The sequence below is a fragment of the Plecotus auritus genome (assembly GCF_963455305.1).
Source record: "Plecotus auritus genome assembly, chromosome: 4".
Lineage (NCBI taxonomy): Eukaryota > Metazoa > Chordata > Mammalia > Chiroptera > Vespertilionidae > Plecotus > Plecotus auritus.
Genome location: NC_137775.1, coordinates 116,801,749 through 116,825,857, shown reverse-complemented (window position 1 = coordinate 116,825,857; position 24,109 = coordinate 116,801,749). Strand labels below are relative to the sequence as shown.

Genomic DNA, 24,109 nt, shown 5'->3' with positions numbered 1-24,109 from the left:
TTTGCTCTCCTCCCAGGATACTTTTCTGCGCCCACTTAGCATCATGCTCCCTGACTCCTCTGCAGCCTGCGTGCTGTAGGAGAACTGGATCGTACCAGTTCTATGAAACATGAAAGTAAAGTAGAGCACTTCTGTCTTTCCGCATCCTTTGGCTATGTTTTTATTGTTGGCATGTGGGGAGGCAGAAACCATGATCTGACTGTCCTCTGGCAGTTCAGCTCTCACCCTGTACCCCTTCCTTTCCGTACTCCAGCCTTGCTGCATTACTCGAGCTCCCACAAACGTGCCAAGTTGTCTCCTGGCTCCAGGCTCATTTTATTCTCTATCTCAGCCTCACGCAACTGACTGTAGATCCCTGAATATACAATGTTCCCTCTGGGTTCCAAGCCTTATATATTCTGTTCTCTTTCTGGAATGTTCTCTCTCCCTAGTCTTCACTCAAATGATTCTTACTCATTTGTCATCTCTCACCTTAGATGTCACTTCCTCCAAGAATACCTTGTCTGATCTTCTAAGTCCAGATTAAGTGTCACTACTCTGTACTCTCATATAAGGATCTTATATTGACCAATATCATAAGATGTATCAAACTGCACTGTTTCTCACTTGTTCATCTCCAATAGAATAAAAACTCTTTGAGGACAAGGATTTTTGTCTTGCTTATTAATAATTCCAAGAGTTTGGCAAAGTCCCTAGTTCAATGTTTGCACTCACAAATATTTATTAAATAAATATATTTAAATGCCTTTTACCCCAAAATATCTGTAATTCAAAAGTTCATTGCAGATAGGCACCCTTGTTATATGTGCAGACAGCATACAGAGTGCCTAACACAGTACTGTGTCCATAGTAGAAACTTTACAATATTTGTTGAAATCAATTTTTTTTTAATTTATAAAATTTGAATCAAGGGTAACTAAACCTTCTAAATAAAAATTAGGTATTGTAATTTTGGTTTTACAACATATTAATGATAATACAATGGTCATTTCAAAGGCTATTTTGTTTAGAGAGCACTTACACTCATAATTTTTAGAAAAGAAAGGAAAAAGTTTCCCTTCCTGTAAAGGTTATTATGAACATTACCAAGTTCTAAGGTTCTATTAAAATAGAAGTGTAAAACCTTCTCTTGATCTTGTTTAGTTAGCCATCACAAAACAAGATGGGAAACTCCAAGAGTGCAGGGTCCAGAATCCCAGTTCTTCCAGAGGGATGAAACACCAGGCATGTATGCAATGATACAGCATGCCTTTTACCTTTGGAAAACAATGATTTTCTTGTTGTTTCTTTTTTATATATATAAAGGTATGGCTTAAATACCTTAATTTCATTATCTATTCATGAACTAGCTGGATCCAGTTATAATTAAATTTTTATACTACTTTTCTGTTGATTTGCCCAAACTTACTAAGAGAGACAGTCTTAGGGCTATTTTTGGTTTTAGAAATGTAAGAGCTCTCATTTGTTAATAATTAGTTCCAGAATTGTAATTTTAATTCCTAAAACCTAGTTCATACTTTTAGAATTTAGCACACATTCCTTTTGACTGCAAACTCTAGGCAAAGTTTGTTACTAGATAACTAGAAAGTGAAAATTCAAAGTGCTTAGCACAGCCTTGCTGATGTGCTTGCTCAATCACATCATAGCTAATGTTAGCTACTAACTATTTTTTAAGTTCCAAGGTTCAAATTAAATGAAATAACAGTTTTGTTCAGAAAACGCCATGCTATTTCGATTAGGTTCCAGTTCAATAGTCTCATTAAAAAAATGCACTTGCTTCATATTACAGTAAATGAACGGCAATCCTTTCAAACTTAATTACCTATCAGTAGCAAATTGCAGGTGGTTCAGGTACAGTCACTTAGTGTGGTTTATTCTGGTTTAGCGGACATAGTTCAATGAGTTTTAAATATTTGTATTAGATGTCCGTTGTCTTGGCTACTATTGAATGCAAATGTTAATTCCTATGGCACCTTTTTATTTATAGATCTCCCAACTGAACATTCCTGAATTCTCCTGCAATGGTAGATTGGTCATCTAAAGGTTAAACCCCCGTTCAATGCAGGTTATTTTGGCCAGATCTGGAAATCCAGAGGTCAAAATTTAAATTAAATTCATTCATCTTGTAGTATCTGTCTGATGGAATTTATTTTCCAGAACAGTCATCAACTTATTTCTTTTCTTGCTTCCCTCCCAAGTTTTTCATACTTCTTGCCAATATCCCTCCTAAGTTTTTTTTCTTTTAGTAACTTCTTGCCAACTTCCCTCCCAATTTTTTCTCCTACTGTCTTAAATATGAAACCTGCCAAACAGAGGTGAAATAGACAACACAGATTTAAGTTCTTCAACTTACACAGTAAATGTTTTTTATTACAATGCCTATGTAATGACTGCCATGACAAATAATGTGCCCATTTTGCAGTTACAAAAGGATCTTAACAACTTTGTAGAAACCAAATACATATCCTAAGCCCCTGACCTCTCACGCCCCCCCTCTCATCATGCACTATTATAAAAGCTAATTACTTCTCCAAACCCAGGTACTTTCATAAGAGACTGACTGGCTGAATAAAAGCAGTTCAAATTCTTATTATTCAAACACTGGCCTGCCTAGAACTTTCTTGCTGTCAGCTGTGGGGTTGTGTGGTAGGATGAGGAACTGGTGAAGTGCAAAAGAGGTAGTATTCTGGGAATAAAAAAGGCAAGAGAGCAGTGAAGTCCATCACTCTTTCAATAAGAAAATATGATTCTAATCTCCTAAAGAGATAAGTGAATTAACAAGGGCCTAATTATATTGATTTCTCTTTTTAAGCTAGCAAAGTCTCCAATGCTACTTCTAAAAGTTACAAATATTTAGGACTCTAAGGATAGTCTGGGTATGTGGAAAGAAAAAAAAAGGGGAGGATAAATTAATAGGCACAGGGCTATAAAATGGTATTTAAAAAATAATGATCAATTTGCCTAGGAATCCATTCTATTGTCATCTAGTTCCAAAGTAGGATATATAAGCAAGACATGGAGATGTTCCTAAAAGAGAACTGAAGGGGAAGAAACTGAACATGACTTGCTCACTCACGTTTGCACGTCACAAGTTATTCTGGCAGCACGGAACTCTCTCCATGCCCTTCCCTGTGATAACGTCTTGGAGCTGTCCCACTGAGTGAATAGTTTTCAACAAACTGAAATCAGAAAACTATGTGAAATATGTTGTGTGTGCTTCTTCCTCTCCAAGCACATGTACATCTACCAGCCCACTCCTATGACACCAAGCGTCGTTACATACGCAAGTGCTCTGTAGATATTAGAGCTGAACAAAAACGAGGAAGAAAATCTTCCATTCTCATCTCCAGTTCCAAGTCTAGGTGTAGTACATGAAGAAACAGATCAACTTTGGCAGTCAAAATGAAAACATTGCATCAGGAATATTTGTATTTGGTGATAGGGGCCACAAACAGAATGTGAAGGATTCTTTTGCTGGCAACAGCCGTAGGTATTTCATGTTTCTATGCTCAGAACTCTGCCACACTTAAAAAAATAAAGCTTTCATTCTGGGAGGTTCTCACTGGCCTTTTTCAAAGATGTGAACACTTGCTTAACAATAATCACAACAGAAATACAAAAGTTGGAAACTCTAAAGTCTCTGAAAATAGAAGAAGCTGGGTTCTGACTGTGAACTTAGCACTTCTGATTACTTTCATTTGTCACTCCCAGCAATAATACGCTGTCATGTAATTGTCTCCTCAAACTTTTAGACTGTGAGGCTCAGAAAAGAACATCTTCTGTGTCAAATTCTTGCAACTGACATGCCTACTTCTAAATATTTCCGAAATAGTTATTGAATAAGAATTTACCCTTCTGCACATCAATGTGCTAGGTGAAGTATGCCAAAAATAAATGTTTTAGCATGGCTGTTCTCAAGGAATTCACCATGTAGTTTGGTAGATAACAACATATAAAACATTCAGGAAAGAGAACAGAACAGCATATAGTCATGTACTCATTATATTCACTACAGTTGCCAGTTTAAAGTACAGGAATTTTAGAAACAGCTGAGTATTTTTGCCTATTATGAGATGCTTAAAAGGTCTATATCAGCGGCAAAAGTCAGCAGGACAGATAACAGCAGGAGCTCAGGGGTAGTTAGAAATGAAAAGCTAAGTGCTTTACTTGATATCTTAAAAAATAGAGGTCATCATCGTTATTAATAATTTTTTGTTGGAGCCCATTAGTGGTGGTCTCCACTGACACTTTGCTAGTGATTCCTGTGCTCCTTCTGCCTTAATGAGGTATCTCAGTTCTGTGCGGTTCAGCTCCACGTCCTTTTTTTTTTTTTTATAATATATTTTATTGATTTTTCACAGAGAGGAAGGGAGAGGGATAGAGAGTTAGAAACATCGATGAGAGAGAGACATCGATCAGCTGCCTCCTGCACACCCCCCACTGGGGATGTGCCCGCAACCAAGGTACATGCCCTTGACCAGAATCGAACCCGGGACCCCTCAGTCCCCAGGCCGATGCTCTAGCCACTGAGCCAAACCGGTTAGGGCTCCACGTCCTTCTTTCCCAAACCCATAGCATTTCAACCTGTCCCTCTTTCCAATGTCTGTTATGCAAGGAATCCTTAATGTTAAACCCATTTCTCTTCTCTTCAAATCTCTTGAGAAAAAAACTCACTCTTCTCTGAAGGCCCATTTTTCCTGATGCCCTTTCCTATAAATGCAAATATTAAGTATATGAATATGACTTTCCTTATATTCTTTTCTCCTCGTGTCCATCATAATCATTATCTGGATTACTGAAATAGCTTTCTACAATGTCCCTCCTTCTGTCAGAGTAGCAAATACTACTACTACTACTACTACTACCTTCTATGTGCCAGAATCATACAGAAAACCCTACAAAGTGGATAATATTATCCCCACACTGCAGAGGACAAAACTCAGTATTCAGCAAAGGTAAGTAACTTTCTATAGTAACCCAGCTCTGTCAGATTTCAAAATCTATGTTCTTTCTGCTATCTCACAAAGCTTCAAATCATGTCCACCTTAATTCTGCACCTCATGCCACACCCAAAGTGATATATCTCACATGCAAAGCTGATTGCATCATTCCCTAATTAAAGCTCTCCAAGACCAAATTCCTGAGACCAATGTACAAGGCTCCTAAGACATGGCCCTCCAGCTTCTTTCCTCCCCACCACTGTCCCCAGTTACACTCTGGTTCTGTCAAGAGGTTTGTGGTTCCCTGTACTGAACAAGTGGCTTTATGTTTTGTTTTCCTGCTCACACATTTTCATCTGTCCAGAACTCCTTTTTCATCTTTATTCATCCTTCAGCTTGTCCACTTTTGCAAGAAAGCTTTCCTGAATGGTCAGGCATGTGGAAAGCCCTCAACCAAGCTTTCATACTGCCCTGAGAGTACCTCTATCCCAACACCTGCTATATTACATTGAAATAGTTTCTTTATGTGTGGTTTCCTCCAGCCAGCCTATAAGTTCTTTGAGGAAAGGGATAGGAAAGTTTTCACCTTGTACCCCCTTGCTCCCACCAGTGAACAGTGTCTGGCAGAAGGTAACCACTAAGTACTGCTTCAGCATCTGAAAGGAACATGGAAAATGGAATCACCTCCCAATCCCATTGCCATGTTCTGGAGCTTGGAACCAAAGCCTATATTCCAAACCCTTAGTATCTTATGCCATCTGTTTTCTTCCACAGAATACTCTAGCTTTTGTTGATTGGGTCACAAAGACCAACTACCATATTTATAGATGACCACTTTTATAACTTCCTCTTATAACTACTTTTGTCAACATCAAAATTCATGCTGATGACTTTTCATGGCTTTTTGGCTTCATGGTTCTCCTTCTTAATTATACCAACCTCTACCTGTTTCCACTGTAGTCATTCAATAACAAGAACTAACTCTCAGACACATTAATTTATGTAATGCTCTCTAGCAGTATGCTCCACCTCAAAAGATAGAACAGACTGATGGTTGCCAGAGGAGAGGGGGGTTAGAGGACTGGGTAAAAAAGATGAAGGGATTAAGAAGTACAAATAGCAGTTTCAAAATAGTCACAGAAATGTAAAGTACAGCATAGGGAATACAGTCAATAATGTAATAACTAAGTATAGTCCCAGATGGGTACTGGAAATATCAGGGGAACAATGTAAAGTATATGATTGTCTAATCACTATGTTGTACACATGAAACTAATATAAAATAAGATTAAGTGTAAACTATACTAATTGAAAAATAAAATTTTAAAAGTAAAATAAAAATACTAGTAAAAAAAAGATGGTAGAAATGAGCTACTAGTCACTGAATGGTTAGTTTGCACTAGATACTATATTAGGCACCTTATATGTATTTAATTTTCTTTTCTCAGTAATCTAGTGACCATTTACTCATCAATCTCCCAATTCTTCCCATCAACTTAACCTTCTCTCTACTGGAATCTCTAATAAAAAAAATGACTACGAGGCGATAATTTTTACCCTTGCCACCACTGGAATTCCAGAATGAATAATTCCATTGGAGGGCATTAGCCTTGAGCTTCCTCTGGAGGTTATTTTTTACATTAGGCAGACATCGATTCCCACGCTTCTTCCTTTGCACCTAAAAAAATGCCTCTTTCTTTTTCTATTAGATTATATCTTTATTGACACGTCTCTTTCTCTACTGGCCCATGAACCTCTGAAGTATATGGATCTTGTTCTATTTACATTTTCATAAAACACAGCAAGACTCAATAAATGTTTTCAAAATAAAGATATTGTCTTCTTGAAGTTTAAAAGTTTATCTAGGCACAAAAGACCTTATATTGTATGATTCTATTTATGTAAAATATCCAGAATAGAAAAAATTTTAGAGACTGAAAATTGCTTAAAGCCGGGTGGAGGAGGTATGAAGAAATAAAAATTTATTGTAAATGGTTTCTTTTAAAGGATTTGAAAATATGATGATGTTGGTGCAGCCCCTATGGAAAATAATATGGAATGTACTAAAAAAATTTACAATGGAACTACTGTTTGACCCAGTGATCCCACTTCTAGGAATATATCCTAAGAAGCTCTAAACACTAATCAGAAAGAATATATGCATCCCTATGTTCATAGCAGCACTATTTACAATAGCTAAGATCTGGTAACAGCCCAAGTGCCCATTGGTAGATGAGTGGATAAAAAAGCTGTGGTAAGTTTACACAATGGAATAGTATGAAGCTGTGAAAACAGGTTTCTTATCCTTTGCAACAGCATGGATGGACCTGGAAAATATGCTGAATGAAATAAGTCAGTCAGAGACAGATAAATATCACATGATTCTACTTATAAGTGGAACCTAATGAACATAATAAACTGACAAACAAAATAGGTCTCAAGGCATGGAATAGATTGACATATCTCAGTGGGCGTGGGGGTGAGTGGGAGACAGGAAGAGATTAACCAAAGACTTATATACACATATGTATAACAAATTGTCACAAACAACAGTATGGTGAAGGCCTAGGGTGGGGAAGGAGCTGAGAAGAGGAGGGTAAAGGGGGTGGAAGGAATTGGACAACATCTGTAATACTGTCAACAATAAGAAGAAAAAAAAGAAAATGTGGTGATGGCTGTAAAGCCATGTGAATATAGTAAAAAACTGATTTATACACTTTAAAAATAATTTTAAGGCTGGCCATGGAATCAGAAAAAAATCAATAATATGATCTTTCTCTTATCCTCTTTCTTTCATTATTTTAACAACTTTATGGAGATATATTTCACATACCATACAACCACTCATTAAAACTATGAATCCTTTAGAAAAATGGCCCATGTCTTACTCACATGACATTCCCAAGACCTAGCACAGTATTCAGAATTTAGTATATGCTCATATGAATGAGGGACCACTAGCCCTGAATTTATTAGTAGTAATTAACTATGCCATATTTGGGTTAAATATATGTTTACTTGGGAGAATCAAATCACCATGATAATATTATTCCTATGGGAAAGGTATATTCAAAGCAAAATATAAGCCTACCAGAAACTTCAACACCTTTCCACTAATAAATAAATAAGTCCCATCATTTATATTGCAAGGCACTACCACTCCTACATCCCAGTCCCCTCCTAGATAAATGTGTGTGTTCCCTAGAAACACTCAGACTTTTTATAACAAATCTACTGGGTGTTCCAACCTCCAGGTTGTGAAATACAACTCCTGGAAGAAGGGCTTTTGAGGAATGAAGAATATGTTCTGCAAAGTAAATCCAATACTTTTTCAGGAGAGCTCTTATTTTCATTATGTTTTCAGAATGTATGAAAAATAAGAGACTGGGACTTTTAAAAACTGTTGAGTGAGTCATTATATACATAGAGAGCCATTTATACAAACAAGTAGCCCTCTATTATAAAAATTGCAGTTCTAGCTATTCTGCTATTAGCCATGTTCTATTTTCCATGCACTATATTTTGTTTTATTTTATTCACACTGCAAATTTTTTCATTAATGGTGACAATGTAATTAACTAGTGTCGAATGCCATCTATCATTCTGAAAACCTCATAATGATATAGTCTCTGTAATCATTTACATAAATAATTATTGAAGTCTCCATCATACAATTTATGTATCAAACAACGCAAGATCCACATACTGATTTCACTTGAAATGCTTTCAATGCAGATTTAGCTCATTCCCCAATATTGTTATGAAATGAGCCAACAGCATCATCTTCATTTAGCTAGATATTATGTTGAAGGCTAAACAATAAGATAAAATCACAATTTTATCTCTAATTCTCTACAGGCAGGACAATGCTCATTCCATTAGACTATAATATAATTAAAAGTATTAAAGTCCTCTTACATAATTTTAAAATATCTTTTTAAAAAGCATGCAATTGAGGACATTTTCTCATTAATGAGTGAACAAAATTCTCATCATTTCATAAAGAGTTTTTGTTCTAACTAAACAAGTCCATCATTTTAAAAATAAAGTATATCTTCTCTATGTTTTTGTAAGTTTCTTAAAACAAGGTTCAGCCTAGCCTGTGTGTCTCAGTGGTTCAGCATTGACCCATGAACCAAGAAGTCATGGTTCAATTCCTGGTCAGGGAAAATGCCTGGGTTTGTGGGCTCAATCCCCAGTAAAGGGAGTGCAGGAGGTAGCCAATCGATGATGTTTCTCTCTCTCATTCATGTTTCTATCTCTCTATCCCTCACCCCTCCCCTCTCTCTAAAAATCAATAAAAACATATTAAAAAATAAGGTTCACATATTTTCTTAATTGACTTACTCAAAGTTGTTTACCAATAGTGATAACTTGATTAACATATGTAGACTGACTGATCAAATAGGGAGCTAAATTTATCATTTAGGTAGTTTGAAGGTCTCATATGCATAATCAGAAATTTTTCACATAATTACTTACCTCTTCTAGTTGGCATGCTTTGATGACACTCCTATATCTATACTCATCATAAGAAACACCAAAGATAATGTTTTCTTTAATGGTGCCAGGCATGATCCATGAAAACTGAGAGCAGAATGAAATTCTTCCACTGTGCTTAATTTTACCCTGAGAAGGCTCCAGTTCTCCCATAATCATCATCAGAAGTGAAGTCTAGAAATGAAACCATTATTAAGTTAAATCATTTGATCAAATCACTCTCAAGATGCTCTTGCCACCAACTGTCATCCTAAGCAGAGATATCTATTCTAATTTTAAAAGATTCTATAATTAACATTCAATTCAAATTTAATTAGGTACTTCCTATTTGAGGTACACTGCTAGTGAACTAAAAAAATAGAAGACCAAAGATGTAACAAAAAGTTATTATTATAAATATAATCACTAGGAAAAAACACACCTCTCCAACCTCTAAAACTTGGGATGCCCTTGGCCTCACACCTTTGGCCCCTTTCTCTCCCACACCCACCAACCCATGCCTTTCCTCTAAAATTCAACAGATTGTTCCATACTTCTATGTCTTGGATCTGTTTTGTTCATCTGTTTATTTTGTTCATTAGATTCCACATATGTGTAAGAGCATGTGACATGTTTTTTCCTAATGGGTTGTCTGTATGTTACCTTTTGATTTTAAGATCACTTTATTTAGAGAGAGATTATTCCTTTGTGTGATATAAATTGCATATATTTACTTTAGTATGACATTTTTTACTTCTGTTTTCCATGCACAAGTGGTTCGTTTTGTTGGTGTGTTGTTGTTTTTTAAAGTGATTAATAGCTTTTATTTTATGGCTTCTGGACCTTGAGTTATAGAAAGGCTTTCTTCCTCCATGGTATTTTTTTTTTCTCTTCCTTTAGGCATCCTCCAATGTTTACTTTAAGCATTTTATAGTCTTATTTTTGTACTTGTTCTCTGATCTATTTCAAATTCATCAGGTCTATGATGTGAGATATGGATACAATTTTTTGTTTGCTCTCAAGGTGGCTGTCCAGTTGTCCAACACCATTTTTTGAATATCCCATCTTTCTTCACTGTCAAATACTAATTCCCTTATGCATTTGGATCTACTTTTGTAGCTTTAATTCTGCTCCACTGGTTCATCTGTTTATTTATGTACCAGTAATTCAACTTGGACCATTATAATTTAATATAATACCAATATCATTAAATTATATCATGTCCAGGTTAAACATACAAATATATATACAGAAATACATACTTATATATTTATGTACATCTATATAAGTAAAAATATAATTTATATATTTATACATAGTAATATTTTGGTATTTTGAGAGATATGAAGTAAAATGAAAGCATCATTAAATATATATAAATGTATGAAAATACAAAAACATTAATAAATCTTTGAAGATACTGTATTTTATTTAAAAAGTAAGCAAAACCTGGAGCTAATTGCTTATTCTACACCTCTAATGCTCAGTGTTTATGACCAAGCTAAAGCTTAGTGCCAGAGCACGGCCAGGAAAAAGGATGGAGACTATAAGGTGTCATGGGTTATCAGCAAGGCCACAGAGCTGTTTCAATTGTGGTAGAGACAATAGCAGAACAGAAAATCCTCACGCCCTGTGGGAGATGTGGCAAGCCAGCCTTCAGTCAAGGGTACACAGTGGTGCAGATTCTTATACCAATTTCACTTAATTAAAATAATTCAAGGATGTTTCCTAAATGAAAGACGCCTAATGTAGATTAGAACAAAAAACCATACCATTTTCTCAAAGACTTTTAATTAAATAAATGTGTAGCTCTGATTTACATCTCTGATTTGATTACTTCATGTCCTTTAAATTTATTTCCTAAAGAGAACAAGTGTTTCATCATTATCTGAATGATAGCTCATATTCTTAAAGATCACTATAAAGCCTTCTCCTGCCAATGAGGTTTGAACCTTTACCTGTTTTTGCTTTCTAACCTACGACAAAAGAAAGTAGCGGGGTGGGGAGGGCGGGAGGCTGACCAGCACTGAATAACTTAACATTCTTATGAATTTTCTTCAAAAAACTATCCCACTTAAAAATTTTCCCTCATAATAAATCATATGTAAATCTGAGTCCATTCTCCAAAATTCTTTTTTTATTAAATTTATTGGGATGACATTGGTTAATAAGGTCCTATAGGTTTCAAGTGTACATTTCTATGATACATGATTTGTATATCAAATTGTGTGCCCATCACCCAGTCAAAACATCTTCTGTGACCATATATTTGCCTCACTTTACCCTTTATTATAGCCCCACCCCCTTCCCTCTGGTAACCACCATATTGTTGTCTATGAGTTTCAGTTTTATATCCCACATATGGGTGAAATCATATGGTTCATAGCTTTTTCCAACTGACTTATTTTGCTTAGCATAATATTCTCAAGGTCCACCCATGTTGTCCCAAATGGCAGTATTTCATTTTTCCTTCTTTATCTAATCCTCCATTGAAGGACACTTTGGTTGTCTCCATGTCTTGGCCACTGTGAATAATGTTGCAATGAACATAGGAGTGCGAATAAATGTTTTAGAGTTTTTCCAGTAGATCCCCAAGAAAGAAATTACTGGGTCATATAGTGACTCTATTATTAATTTTCTGAGGAACCGCCACACTGCTTTCCATAGTGATTGTACCAGTTTACACTCCCACCTGCAATGAATGAGGATTTCTTTTTCTCCATAGCCTCTCCAACACTTGTTATTACCTATCTTGTTGAGAATAGCTATTCCAACAGGTGATAGCTGGTATCTCATTGTAGCTTTTATTTGCATTTCCCTAATAGCTAGTGAAGTTGAATATTTCTGTTGATCATTTGTATGTCTTCTCAGAGAGGTTTCTGTTCAGGTCCTCTGCCCATTTATTAATTGGATTGTTTGGTGCTGAGTTGTATGAATTCTTTATATAGTTTGGATTTTAACCCCTTGTTGGAGCTGTTGTTTGCAAATATCATCTCCCATTCAGTTGATTGCCTTTTGTTTTGTTGATCATTTCTTTTGCTGTGCAGAAGCTTTTTAGTTTGATATAGTCCCAGTCATTTGTTTTTGCTTTTACTTCCTTTACCTTGCGAGTCAAATTCATAAAATGCTCTCTCCAACCAAGGTCCATAAGTTTAGTACCTATTTTTTTCTATATAGTTTATTGTTTCAGATCTTATATTTAGGTCTTTGATCCATTTTTTATTAACTTTTTTACATGGAGACAAATTGTCATCTAGTTTCATTCATTTGCATATGACTTTCCAATTTTCCCAGCACCATTTATTGAAGAGACTTTCTTTTCTCCATTGTGTGTTTTTGGATCCTTTGTCAAAAATTACTTGCCCATATACATGTGGTTTTATTTCTGGGTTGTCAATTGTGTTTCATTGGTCTGTGTGTCTGTTTTTCTGCCAATACCATGCTGTTTTGATTATTGTAGCTCTACAGTATAATTTGAAGTCAGGTAGTGTGAGACTTCCAGCTTCATTCTTTTTCTCAGGATTGCTTTGGCTATTCGGGGTCTTTTGTGGTCCCATACAAATCTGGAAATTGTTTTTTTCTATTTCTTTAAAATATGTCATTGAGATTTTGATGGGTGTTGCAATAAATCTGTATATTGTTTTGGGTAATAAGGCCATATTAACTATGTTGAGTCTTCTAATTCATGAACACAGAATATCTTTCCATTTCATTATGCTTTGTAGTTTTTAGTATCTAGGTCCTTCATACCCTTTGTTAAGTTTATTACTAAGTATTTTATTCTTTTGGTTGCACTTGCAAAAGGAATTGTTTTTGTTTGTTATCTTTTTTCATTTCTCTTTCTGAAGTTTCATTGTTAGTATATAGGAAGGAAGTAGATTTTTGCACATTGATTTTGTATCCTGCAACTTTATTGTATTTGTTTCAAAATTCTAATGTCAAAAAATGCCTGTATGGTTACATGGGTAAAATCTAAGCCATGATTTTTCTGGACAAGTTCTGAAAAAATGTGTGTGCCATAGACTGGTAAAAATTGAAGGTTCATTTGTTCAATAAAGTTACTGAATGCCCACCTTGTACAAGACACTGCACTGAGAGCTTTACAAAATTGAAAGATATAGAGAGAGTCACTGGTAATAATATAAAGAAATAAAGGCTAGAGGATGTTATCAGTGGAATAATTTATATTATAAGAAACACTATATCTAAGCATTATCCTAATATCAATGCAAACATTTCTTCAAAATACCTTTTTACACTACAGACAAACTAGAAAAAGAAAGAAGAAATGCATGCCAAGTTAAGAACTTAATGATAAAGAATAACATAAACTACCTTGCCTGCTCCAGTAGATCCAGCAACTGCCAACAACTGTCCTCTTTCTATCTTGAAATTGATATCTTTCAGGACAGGAGTACCAAGAAGTGAGATGTTACTGAAGAAGACGCTGTTATCACCATTGCAAATGTTTCTAGTATTATTGTTTTGTTTTGCCTTCTCAAATAATTCCCCAAATCCCTGTTAAGAAAAAAACAGAAATTTTAAAAAGTCAGCTTTCCAGATATTTTCAATGGCTATTTATTTTATGTATGATGAGTTTGAAGAGCACATGGCCCATGATCCATACATTATGGCACATAATTATTTAGCCCATCATTTCTAGAGCACATGATCCAAAACAGTTGAAATGATAATTATGGCACTTAATAATAACCATTTTAATTTCTTAAATTATTGCTAGACATCAAATTAAATTAAATATGCCTATTTATCTATATAAGTATATATACACCTTCTCCTGTAGGTTGGGTACATAAACATTATCATTTAATCCTCAGCATAATAATAATATATGTGCCAAGATTTGACAATCCCTTTCTTTCAAAGCTGTAGACTGTGATTCAGAAAGGTAAAATGGCAAAAGTCACATAACTAATAGGCTACAGTGGAATTGCAGCCCAAATCTGACTTCTACTCTATCATGTTAGTAGTACCTTTCTCTGAAAAGCTCAAATTATTTCTTTAAGTAGTTATTATTAAACATAAACATGCCCTGGCAAGTGTTGCCTCATGGTTAAAGCATCGGCTTGCGCATAGAAGGGTGGCAAGTTTGATTCCTGGTCAAGGGCACATACCTGGGTTGCAGGTTCAATCCCAGCCCCAGAGGAGGCGAGTGCAGGAGGCAACCAATCCATGTGTCTCTCTCACATCGATTTTTCAATCTCTCTCTTTCTCTGTCCTCTCCCTTCTGCCTTCCTTCCCCTCCCTCTAAAATCAATGGATAAAATATTTTCAGGTGATGATTAACAAAAAGCAAACAACAACAAAAACCATAAAAGTGACAATATTGCCAGATTATTTGAATGAATTCCATTTACACAAGAAGGCAATTGTGTCTTACCTAGCTTAGAATAGATTTCAGAAATGAGTTGGAGGATAAGGGATTTTAATTAACTATTTATTTGATTGCTTATTTAATTTTTAATAATTTAATAAATTAATACACATTAACTATCTTCATTTTTAAAATCTTTATTGTAGAAAGTATTACATATGTCCCCCTTTTTCCTCCATTGACCCCTTCTAGCCTGCCCCCAACCATTTTAAAGTAAAGTTATACTTTTTCTGAGATAAAGTCAACTGATTGGCTTGACAATGAGAACTGACTACATAAATTTATTTATCTTCCATAAATTGAATACCCTGAAAGTGCAGCTCCCAAGTTTTGACAAAAAAAATCCATTTAACATGCATACAATAAACAGGAATGACATCTTTTGCCACCACTTAAACTTATGTTGAAATATTTAAAAGCCAACTTGAAAAATGTGTCAGAGGTTCATAGTTCTTCAAAATCCTCTTACATTTGCTTTGAGTCCTTTGTTATAGATGGCTAATGGCCCCTCAGTCATCAGACAACTAAAAGCAAAGCTTTTAAGAAATAAGCAATTAAGGTGTTAAAAAATGAGCCCTAGACCTAGCCAGTTTTGCTCAGTGGATAGAGTGTCCGCCTGGAGACCCAGGTATGTGCCCTTGACCAGGAATCAAACTTGCCACCCTTCTATGCGCAAGCCGATGCTTTAACCATGAGGCAACACTTGCCAGGGCATGTTTATGTTTAATAATAACTACTTAAGGTCCCGGGTTTGATTTCGGTCAAGGGCACATGCCCAGGTTATGGGCTTAATCCCCAATAGGGGGCGTGCAGGAGGCCGCTGCTTAATGATTCTCTCTCAACAGTGATGTTTCTCTCTCTCTCTCCCTCTCCCTTCCTCTCTGATTTCAATAAAAATATATTCTTTTTTAAAAAAAGAGAGAGCCCTGGCTGGTTTGATTCAGTTGGTTGGGCATCTTCCTGTGTACCATAAAGTTGACAGTTTGATTCTTGGTCAGGGCACGCACCTGGGTTGCAGGCTTGTTCCCTGGTAGGAGGCATGCAGGAAGCAGCCAATTGATATTTTGCTCTCACATTGATGTTTCTCTCTGTCCCTCTCCCTTCCTCTCTCTCTAAAAATCAATTTCTTAAAGTGTTAAAAAATGATACAAAGCTATTTGTTATTCCCTTATTCATTTATTTATCAAATAAATTAAACTTATTGAGTATCACCTCTGTATTAAAGATAACTTCAAAGAATCCCACATGGGAGAATAACATGAATAAATATTAATATTGCAATGTGCTTAGTGCTACAACTGAAAATCATATCAAGTCCTATGGGAGTACATTAGAAGGAGCAACCGACTCAGCCTGGAGCTTGACCAAGTAAATGATCTACACACTAGGCTATAAAGGATGTAAGTGGGACTTCACAAGACCAAGGAATAGTATACATATTCTAGGAAGATGGATCTGCATGCACAATGATTTAGGCTTAAAAGAACAAACTATGTGTCAGGAATGATGAGTGGCTGGGTCAGATACACATGACAAGATAACAAAGGCTGTGCTTGGTAAGGTGGGCAGTACAGGCTGTTAAGGAGATTGTGTGGCATGGTTAGGAGGACTTTTATCCAGTAAAATAGACTCAGACCAATGGCAGGTTATTGTTCATAATAATTTTGATTTCTAATTACAGAAGTAACATACTAATTTCAGGAAATTTGGAAAATATAGAAAAGCGGAAAGAAGAAAGAATAAATTACCTATAGCACTACTACTGAGAAAAAAAACTTTATTTAACATTTCAACTGATATCCCTCCACTTTTACATATAATATAAATGTACATAATACATAAAACCATATATAATTTTTACATTAATAAAAATTGTATATAAAGTTTGGGACCTGCTTTTCTGACTTAGAACAAATGATAAAAATTTTCACATACCATTAGCATTCTTCTAAATATATTTTGGTTGCAGGATAGTATCCAAGAGTATGTATAAATTATATATATGTACTTTGCTACAAATGTGGAGTACATTTTTTTTTAGTATAAATTTTGACAAGTGAACTTTCTAGAGAGAATAGGTTATAAAATTCCCAAGTCCTTTGGAAAGTAGTTCAAAATCTTCCTCCATCAATATATGATAGTGCTAGTTTTTCAAGGACCCTTATCAACACTGTTGCTTTTGTTATTTGTTTTGTCCTCTTTTATAGTTTTCTAGGTGAAAATGGAATCTCACTATCAGATCTTAGCCTTATTTATTTGCTCCCTAGTTAAGGCTAAACATTCACCATATTTATGAACCCTATATACCTGTGAGTGGAATGGTTTTGATAGTCTTTGTATTAATCTCACTTTTTGTTTCATCTTCTCAACTAGCTGAGTCAAGGTTGACAAGACATTATAACATTCTGAGCTTCAGTCTCCTGAGTTATTGAGGGTATTAGATGAGGTAATATATATAAAGTTGTTTTGTATACAGTAAAGCAATAGTCACTCTTTAAAAAAATCATAGGCAGAGTGATGAGTGGAAAAGGGCTCTGCAGTCAGAGAAACCTAAGCTGATCTTCTAGCTCCACCCTATCTAGTTGTATAACCTTGTTCTAGTAACTTAAACTTTCTAAGTCTCAGCTTCCAACACATAAATAGAAAGTCGACCTTCTCATAGGTTTGGAGTGAGGAAGGAGTCATATATAACTCATCAGGGACTTACCTCCTGAATAACTGGGTCGATGGTGATGTCATCAGAGGAGAAAAAGAATACACTGGAAACTTGGGGAGTGATAAATGTGAAGGGCCCAAGGAGCATGTAGAAAATTTGGAAATACATACATGAAGCTCAGGAAAGTGGGGCCAGAGATTTGCATTTAAGAGCCATTAACTCCTTGTCCTCAAGGGTGAGCCTGGGGAGGTCACCCACAGAGAGCATGAAATGCTAGGAGACGTAGGTGGAGACTCAGTGGCCCATCACTACTGAAATGGCAGACAGGGATGACTAGAATTCACAGTTGAGGATACAGTACTGTGGAAAGTGAGGCTATAGAGAGACAGGAGTCAATGGTTCAGTGAAAGGGTTGTAGATGGTGACATTTGGGTCTAAAATCTGGCTTCAGCTCTTGACAGTTGTATGAGCTAAGCCAGGCCCCTTCACCTTTCTAAGCCTCCATTTCCTTATCATTGAAATGAAAATGTTAATATTACTAGCTCATAGGACTATTATGAGAATTAAAGGAGACAACACATACTTTTAGGAGAGTGAAACTGAGGACTTTTGTCTAAGAGTAGGAAAGCAATTGTTTGAAAATAGTTGTGAAAATGTCAAATGTATTTTTCCTTCATACCTAGAAGGGCATTTGAAATTTCTAAAAGCAAAAAAATATGAATCTGATCCACACACTTTTCCACAAACAACTTTGCTAGTCAGATAAAGAATTATTCTCTTGACCAGAATCCTAATAAAAGATAGTTTTAGGTAAAGTGAAAAAAAAAAGAATTATTCTCTTACCTATATCTTAAAACATGAAGTAAAGTGAAGCTCTGGTGACCATGTTGCTTATAAAACAAATTTAAGATATTGTATAGTACGTAGAAATAGGACATTGGTTTCATAACTCCTATCTTTACACAGATATTAGTGAGAAGAAATAGGAACTCAATAGGGTTTCTCAATAATCAGATATTGTTTCATGAGAGGCTGAAAATCATTGATAATATATTTTCTGACTTTGAGAAATATGAGGATTTTTTAATAATAAATTAAAATAAGCACAAATCAAAGAAAACCATACATGGGTAGAGATCTCATACATCTTTATGTTGACTGGAGTCTGTAAAGCACTTGGACCGGAACTTGAGATCAGATAAGGTAGCATTTATTGAGGAATTATTATGTGCATGGTATTCTGCTGGACACTTTACATAAGTCTGTCAGGTGAATATTAATATTCCCATTTTACAGATGGAGAATCAAAGGCTCCACAAAGTTCAATAATTCGATCTAGATTACAAGGAGAACAAACAGCAGAACCAGGATTCAAATTCAGCCCTACCCAGATCAAAAATCAATGAACTTTGTATTACTTCCTGATATGTTATGTGAAACAAGTTACATGACTCAGAAAAATGTAAAGAGGCTTCAATAACATCTTTAACATTCCTGAGCCTCTACTTTTTAATCTATAAAATAAGTGGAGTGGTTCGCCGTCCAGTTCTAACCTCATTCTCATTGTCCATTAATATGAAAATGACATTCACACAAAAAAATGCTTAAATACTTAAGTAAATTTTTTAAAATTCTTACCTCTTCCCAGAAAGCTGTTACATTCTCCATCACTACTTCTGTAGTTGTTAAGTTATATTCCAATGTCTTGTACTCTTGCTTTTGTAAGAAATCCTGTTAATAAAAACAGAGCAAAAACATTGTTGTTATATTCTAATCCTATCTAATAAAAGAGTAATATGCAAATTGACCATCACTCCAACACACAAGATGGCTGCCCCCATGTGGACAAAGATGGCCGCCACAAGATGGCCAGCAGGGGAGGGCAGTTGGGAGGGACCAGGCCTGCAAGGGAGGGCAATTGGGGGCAATCAAGCCTGCAGGGGAGGGCAGTTAGGGGTGACCAGGCTGGCAGAGGAGGGAAGTTGGGGGCGACCGGGCCTGCAGGGAAGGGCAGTTGGGGGGGACCCAGGCCTGCAGGGGAGAGCAGTTGGGGGGAACCAGGCCTGCAGGGGAAGGCAGTTGGGGGGGACCCAGGCCTGCAGGGAAGGGCAGTTAGGGGTGACCAGGCCTGCAGGGGAGGGCAGTTAGGGGCAAACAGGCTGGCAGGGGAGCAGTTAGGCATCAATCAGGCTGGCAGGGGAGTGGCTAGGGGGTGATCAGGCTGGCAGGCAGAAGCAGTTAAGGGCAATCAGGAAGGCAGGCAGGCGAGCAGTTGGGAGCCAGCAGTCCTGGATTGTGAGAGGGATGTCCGACTGTCTGTTTAGGCCCGATCCCACCGGGCAGTCGGACATCCCTCAAGGGGTCCCAGATTGAAGAGGGTGCAGGCTGGGCTGAGGGACACACCCCACCCCCCCACCCCCATGCACGAATTTCGTGCACCGGGCCTCTAGTGTTTTATAGAACTTATAAAGCACCCTGCATTAGCCAATTTGCCTCAATTAGGACAAAGAGAAAACCAGTATCTTTATCTTTATAGCACCCCCTCCCCCGCTTTTTAGAAGCATCATTAGCATCACTTCTCTGGGTTAAGTGAGGGTGTGAAGATCTGATATAACTGATTTTAAGGCATCAAACCTTGATTCTAAAAGGGCCTATAGAAACTCCCATTCACAGTGTTCTGAGGGCAAGTGGGAGCACAAGGAAAAATTAAGCCCAGGCATCCTGAAGTCTTCACCACTGGAGGTAATGAAACCAGCCTGGTCCTTGCCTCACTTTCCCCCTTTCTTCTCTACTTTTCTCTCTCTTGCTACCTCAGTTTTGGTTTCTCTCTTTTTCTCTATTTTTTTTTTTTTCAGGATCTGTGTTCCTGTTCAGTGGCCCCTCTCTGTCTCTGTGACACTTTCTCATTTCTGGTCTGTATGTCTGTTTTCTCTCTCTCTCTCTCTCTCTCTCTCTCTCTCTCTCTCTCTCTCTCTCTCTCTCTCTCTCTCACACACACACACACACACACACACCTGTGATGGGTTAAGAGAAGAAATAAGATTAGTCCAAGACCTGCTATGGTTTTGAGCTACACTCATCAATTTGCCTAAATTGCGGATCTCAAACTCACATGTTTGAAATATGATAAAATTAGGGAAGAGGACCCCTTTACTATATATTCCAATCCTTCAAAAGAGGCTGAAGATACAATTTATTGCATATGTGATATCTCCTCATTTATAAATGTTGGCAAATAATTCTAATGTTTTTGTTCTTTTTAATGTGAAGGTCAAATGAAACTGGTCTAGGGGCCAAAATTAGGTCCATGGGCCACAATTTGCAAACTCTGGCCTAGATTAAATAATGGTAGAACCATTTAAAAGTGGCTCACCTTTCACCATCACCTTTATGTATGTCACAATGATTTATTTTCTGGGTTAAATATTTAAATAGTATTTTAAAAGTATAATAAAACATTTTCACCTGCATATTAATTATAAAAATCATAACCACATACAAGTTCATAGTAGTGATTAAATTAACTTTGTATAAACTTGAGTCTCATCACTTGAGGACTTTAGAACTTTTCTTCAGAGCTACCAGCTACATCAGCATTGCTGAGGTTTTAAGGTAATTCATGTGATATAAAATGCCATTCGCATCCACCATATTGCCCAAGGAAATACTTGGGAAAGTTTTGAAGTGAATATTCCTAGAGTTAACTGGAAAATTTTTTAACTTCCTGGTAAATCTGCCACCATCTTTGTGCACATTTGCCAAGTTCATGAGAATAACCAATTGATTGATTACTTGAATAAAATTCCCCAGAATACAGAAACAATATTTTCTGCAATTGCTTTGACTTGAGAGGATCTCACAGGCTTTTATTTTATTTCAATAAACTTTCATTACTAGGGCTTGTTAGACCACATATAGACGTCAAGAGAGAAAATTCTGAGCATCAAACAGGCTCAAGAGAGTCTGCCCACTATTAAAGTTCTAAACTATTCTAAAGTCATTGTATACAATGCCCACTAATAGTACATTACCTGTATTTTGTTTATTGCTCCAAGAGAGTCATACCATGTCTGTACAGCCCAGGGGAATTGCCGAGTGACTGCCATGCGCAGAACGATGCAGAATGAGATGGTCGTGAATATTTTTCGAAGGATGACTCCTTTGTTCAATGCATAGGGAAGCACAGATAAAAACACCACGAAGAACCCTGAGAAGAAGAAGGCTGAGCTATTGAAGTATCTCACGTAGGCTGCCTTCCGGGTCAGTTTCAGTTCTGTTCTATAAAACAAAATAGTAAGATTTGGGATGCTTATTTACTTTGCATCTTGGACTCTGAACACAGGCTCGCAAGGCTTTGTGCCCTGGGCAAGTTATTGAACTTCTCTAGGCCTCAGTTACCTTATCTGAAAAAGGAATAGAAGTGAATGCATCAGTGTTTTGTCCATAATACCTGTAAATATTATTTCTAAACTATAACTACTAAGCTCAATTACTATTACATTATTTTTACACCTTTATCACTTCATTATAATTAGTAAGATTAGTGAGACTTTGATAATTTTTTGTTTCTTGGTTGGTGTTTTAAGTGATTAGGTGTAGAAATGAGGACAATGTTATAAGATTTATAAAGAAAAAGACAATTCTATGGTTCCCTAATAGCTTCTTAGCACTTTCGAAATTCTAGCTTGGCTTTGGGGAACACTAAAAATAACATATAAGCCACAGAGGAGTGTTTCTCAAATGTTAGCATAAGTAAAAATTACCTGAGAAACTTTTTAAAATACAGAATCTCAGGCCCAAGCTTTCAGAGACATTGAGTGAGTAAGTCTGGAGAAGGCCTCAAAAAAAAAAGAACCCAAGTGATTCTGTTGCAGGTGGTTCTTGAAAATTATGAATGCAAATCCTGCATCCTCGTTGTCTCTCTCATTTCAGTATAATTATTTGCAATCATATTATACTTCTGATCTTCTAGTCTAAACCGCAGATGTGAACTTTTTTTTTTTTTTTTTTTTTTTTTTAACACACAGAAAAGGTTTAAATGCTCCAACCAGAAAACAGAAAGTGCAGAGGCCGGTGAGAACAGAGGACAATACTGCCTTCAACTTCGTCCCATTCTTCCAGGACCATAAAAGCTCGGGTCACGTGATTCTCCTGTTCAGCTCTTATAAGGGAAAGAGCAGTGGGGACACAGACAGTAGAGGGTCTGGTGGGAGGAAGCAATAGGTGTGCCTGGCATTTGGGGGCTACTTTCACACATTTGCATAACTCAGAAAGGTTCTCATTCTTAAGTGATAAAATTCAGAGGGAATCTTCTTTTTTTTCAAGTTTAACAAATGTAATCTTGTGCCCTAACTGGTTTGGCTCAGTGGATAGAGCGTTGGCCTGCGGACTGAAGGGTCCCAGGTTCGATTCCAGTCAAGGGCATGTACCTTGGTTGCGGGCACATTCCCAGCAGGAGGCAGCTGATCGATGTTACTCTCTCATGGATGTTTCTAACTCTCTATCCCTCTCCCTTCTTCTCTGTAAAAAATCAATAAAATATATTTTAAAAAAATGTAATCTTGAGCACTCTGATGAAGAAAATAGAGTTCAATGTGCCCAACCTAGATTCTGATTTATAGTCTAATGCTTACTTTTATTGATTATTTGGCATTGAAGACAGATTATGAGTTTGGAATCTCACTAGGGTTTGACTCCTAGCTGTGACAGGAAAAGCGATGCCATCTTAAGTAAATTGTTCTTCCCTCTGATCCTTCAGAATCCACATCCGTAGAAGGGAAACATACAGCTTCCTGGTGGAGTTGCTGTGAAGATAAAGGACTTTTCAGCCCTGGGCCTGGCACTTGGAACTTACTATGTTGTCTTTAATCTTCATCAAGATTAATATCAGCTTTGCTGATATTAATAAAATGCTAGAAAACACAGTTTACAAAAATGTTTATAAATCTGTCAAAATTGTTGTTGAAATGTATTAGAAACAGTTGACGAAAATGGAACAAGTCTACTATAGGAAAAGAATAATGGATTCAAGAACGTTTATAAGAATCACCAAGAAAGCAGTGCTCTCCATAATAAAATCACTCACACTTTATGAGCCATAAAAATATTTTATCAGCTTCTTATAAAAAAATTGAAAGTGACTTTATCACCAGAGAGCAATAAAGGAGTAGATTATCTGTATTTTAAAAAGTTTCTCAGGTAAGTTTTACTTATGCTAACATTTGCACAGCCTTTTGCCCAGTTCAACAGTGGCCCAAGCTGAAGTAACTTCCCCTTTGAAGTGCATCCTACCAATCTCTTCCAGAACATTATATTTGCTCTTCTGAATAGAAGCAATTCTTGCTTTCCCATTTTGCGTCAGCACTTTCCAGCCTTTTCAGGTAACAATTTCATGCCAGATTAAGGAACTGGATTATACAAGTTACAACCAAGCATTTCCTATTAGAATTGGTCAAACAGAAATACAGAGCAGGAAGGATAGATATCATCATTTGAGGAACAGAGCGGGGGGGGGGGGGGGGGAAGTCAGCAAGCAGGAAGACCTGACCAAGAGTTTATCTTGACACCTGAGAAAACTCCTCTTCATTCCTGCTATGCCTGTGTTTGTAGGCACTGGAAAGACCAAGGAGATAAGTGTGA

General features: G+C 36.6%; 1 protein-coding gene across 1 annotated transcript in view; it reads right to left on the bottom strand.

Annotated features, from left to right (window-relative positions):
- The window catches only part of CFTR (CF transmembrane conductance regulator), a gene marked incomplete at both ends in the record, with an annotated part of 212,507 nt that overhangs the window by 117,100 nt on the left and 71,298 nt on the right, over positions 1 to 24,109 (bottom strand). Inside the window, 4 exons of the mRNA XM_080664132.1 lie at positions 9,423 to 9,614; positions 13,755 to 13,937; positions 19,109 to 19,201; positions 21,502 to 21,748. Of these exons, the coding sequence (XP_080520258.1) occupies positions 9,423 to 9,614; positions 13,755 to 13,937; positions 19,109 to 19,201; positions 21,502 to 21,748 (715 nt within the window). The remainder of the gene's footprint in view (positions 1 to 9,422; positions 9,615 to 13,754; positions 13,938 to 19,108; positions 19,202 to 21,501; positions 21,749 to 24,109) is intronic.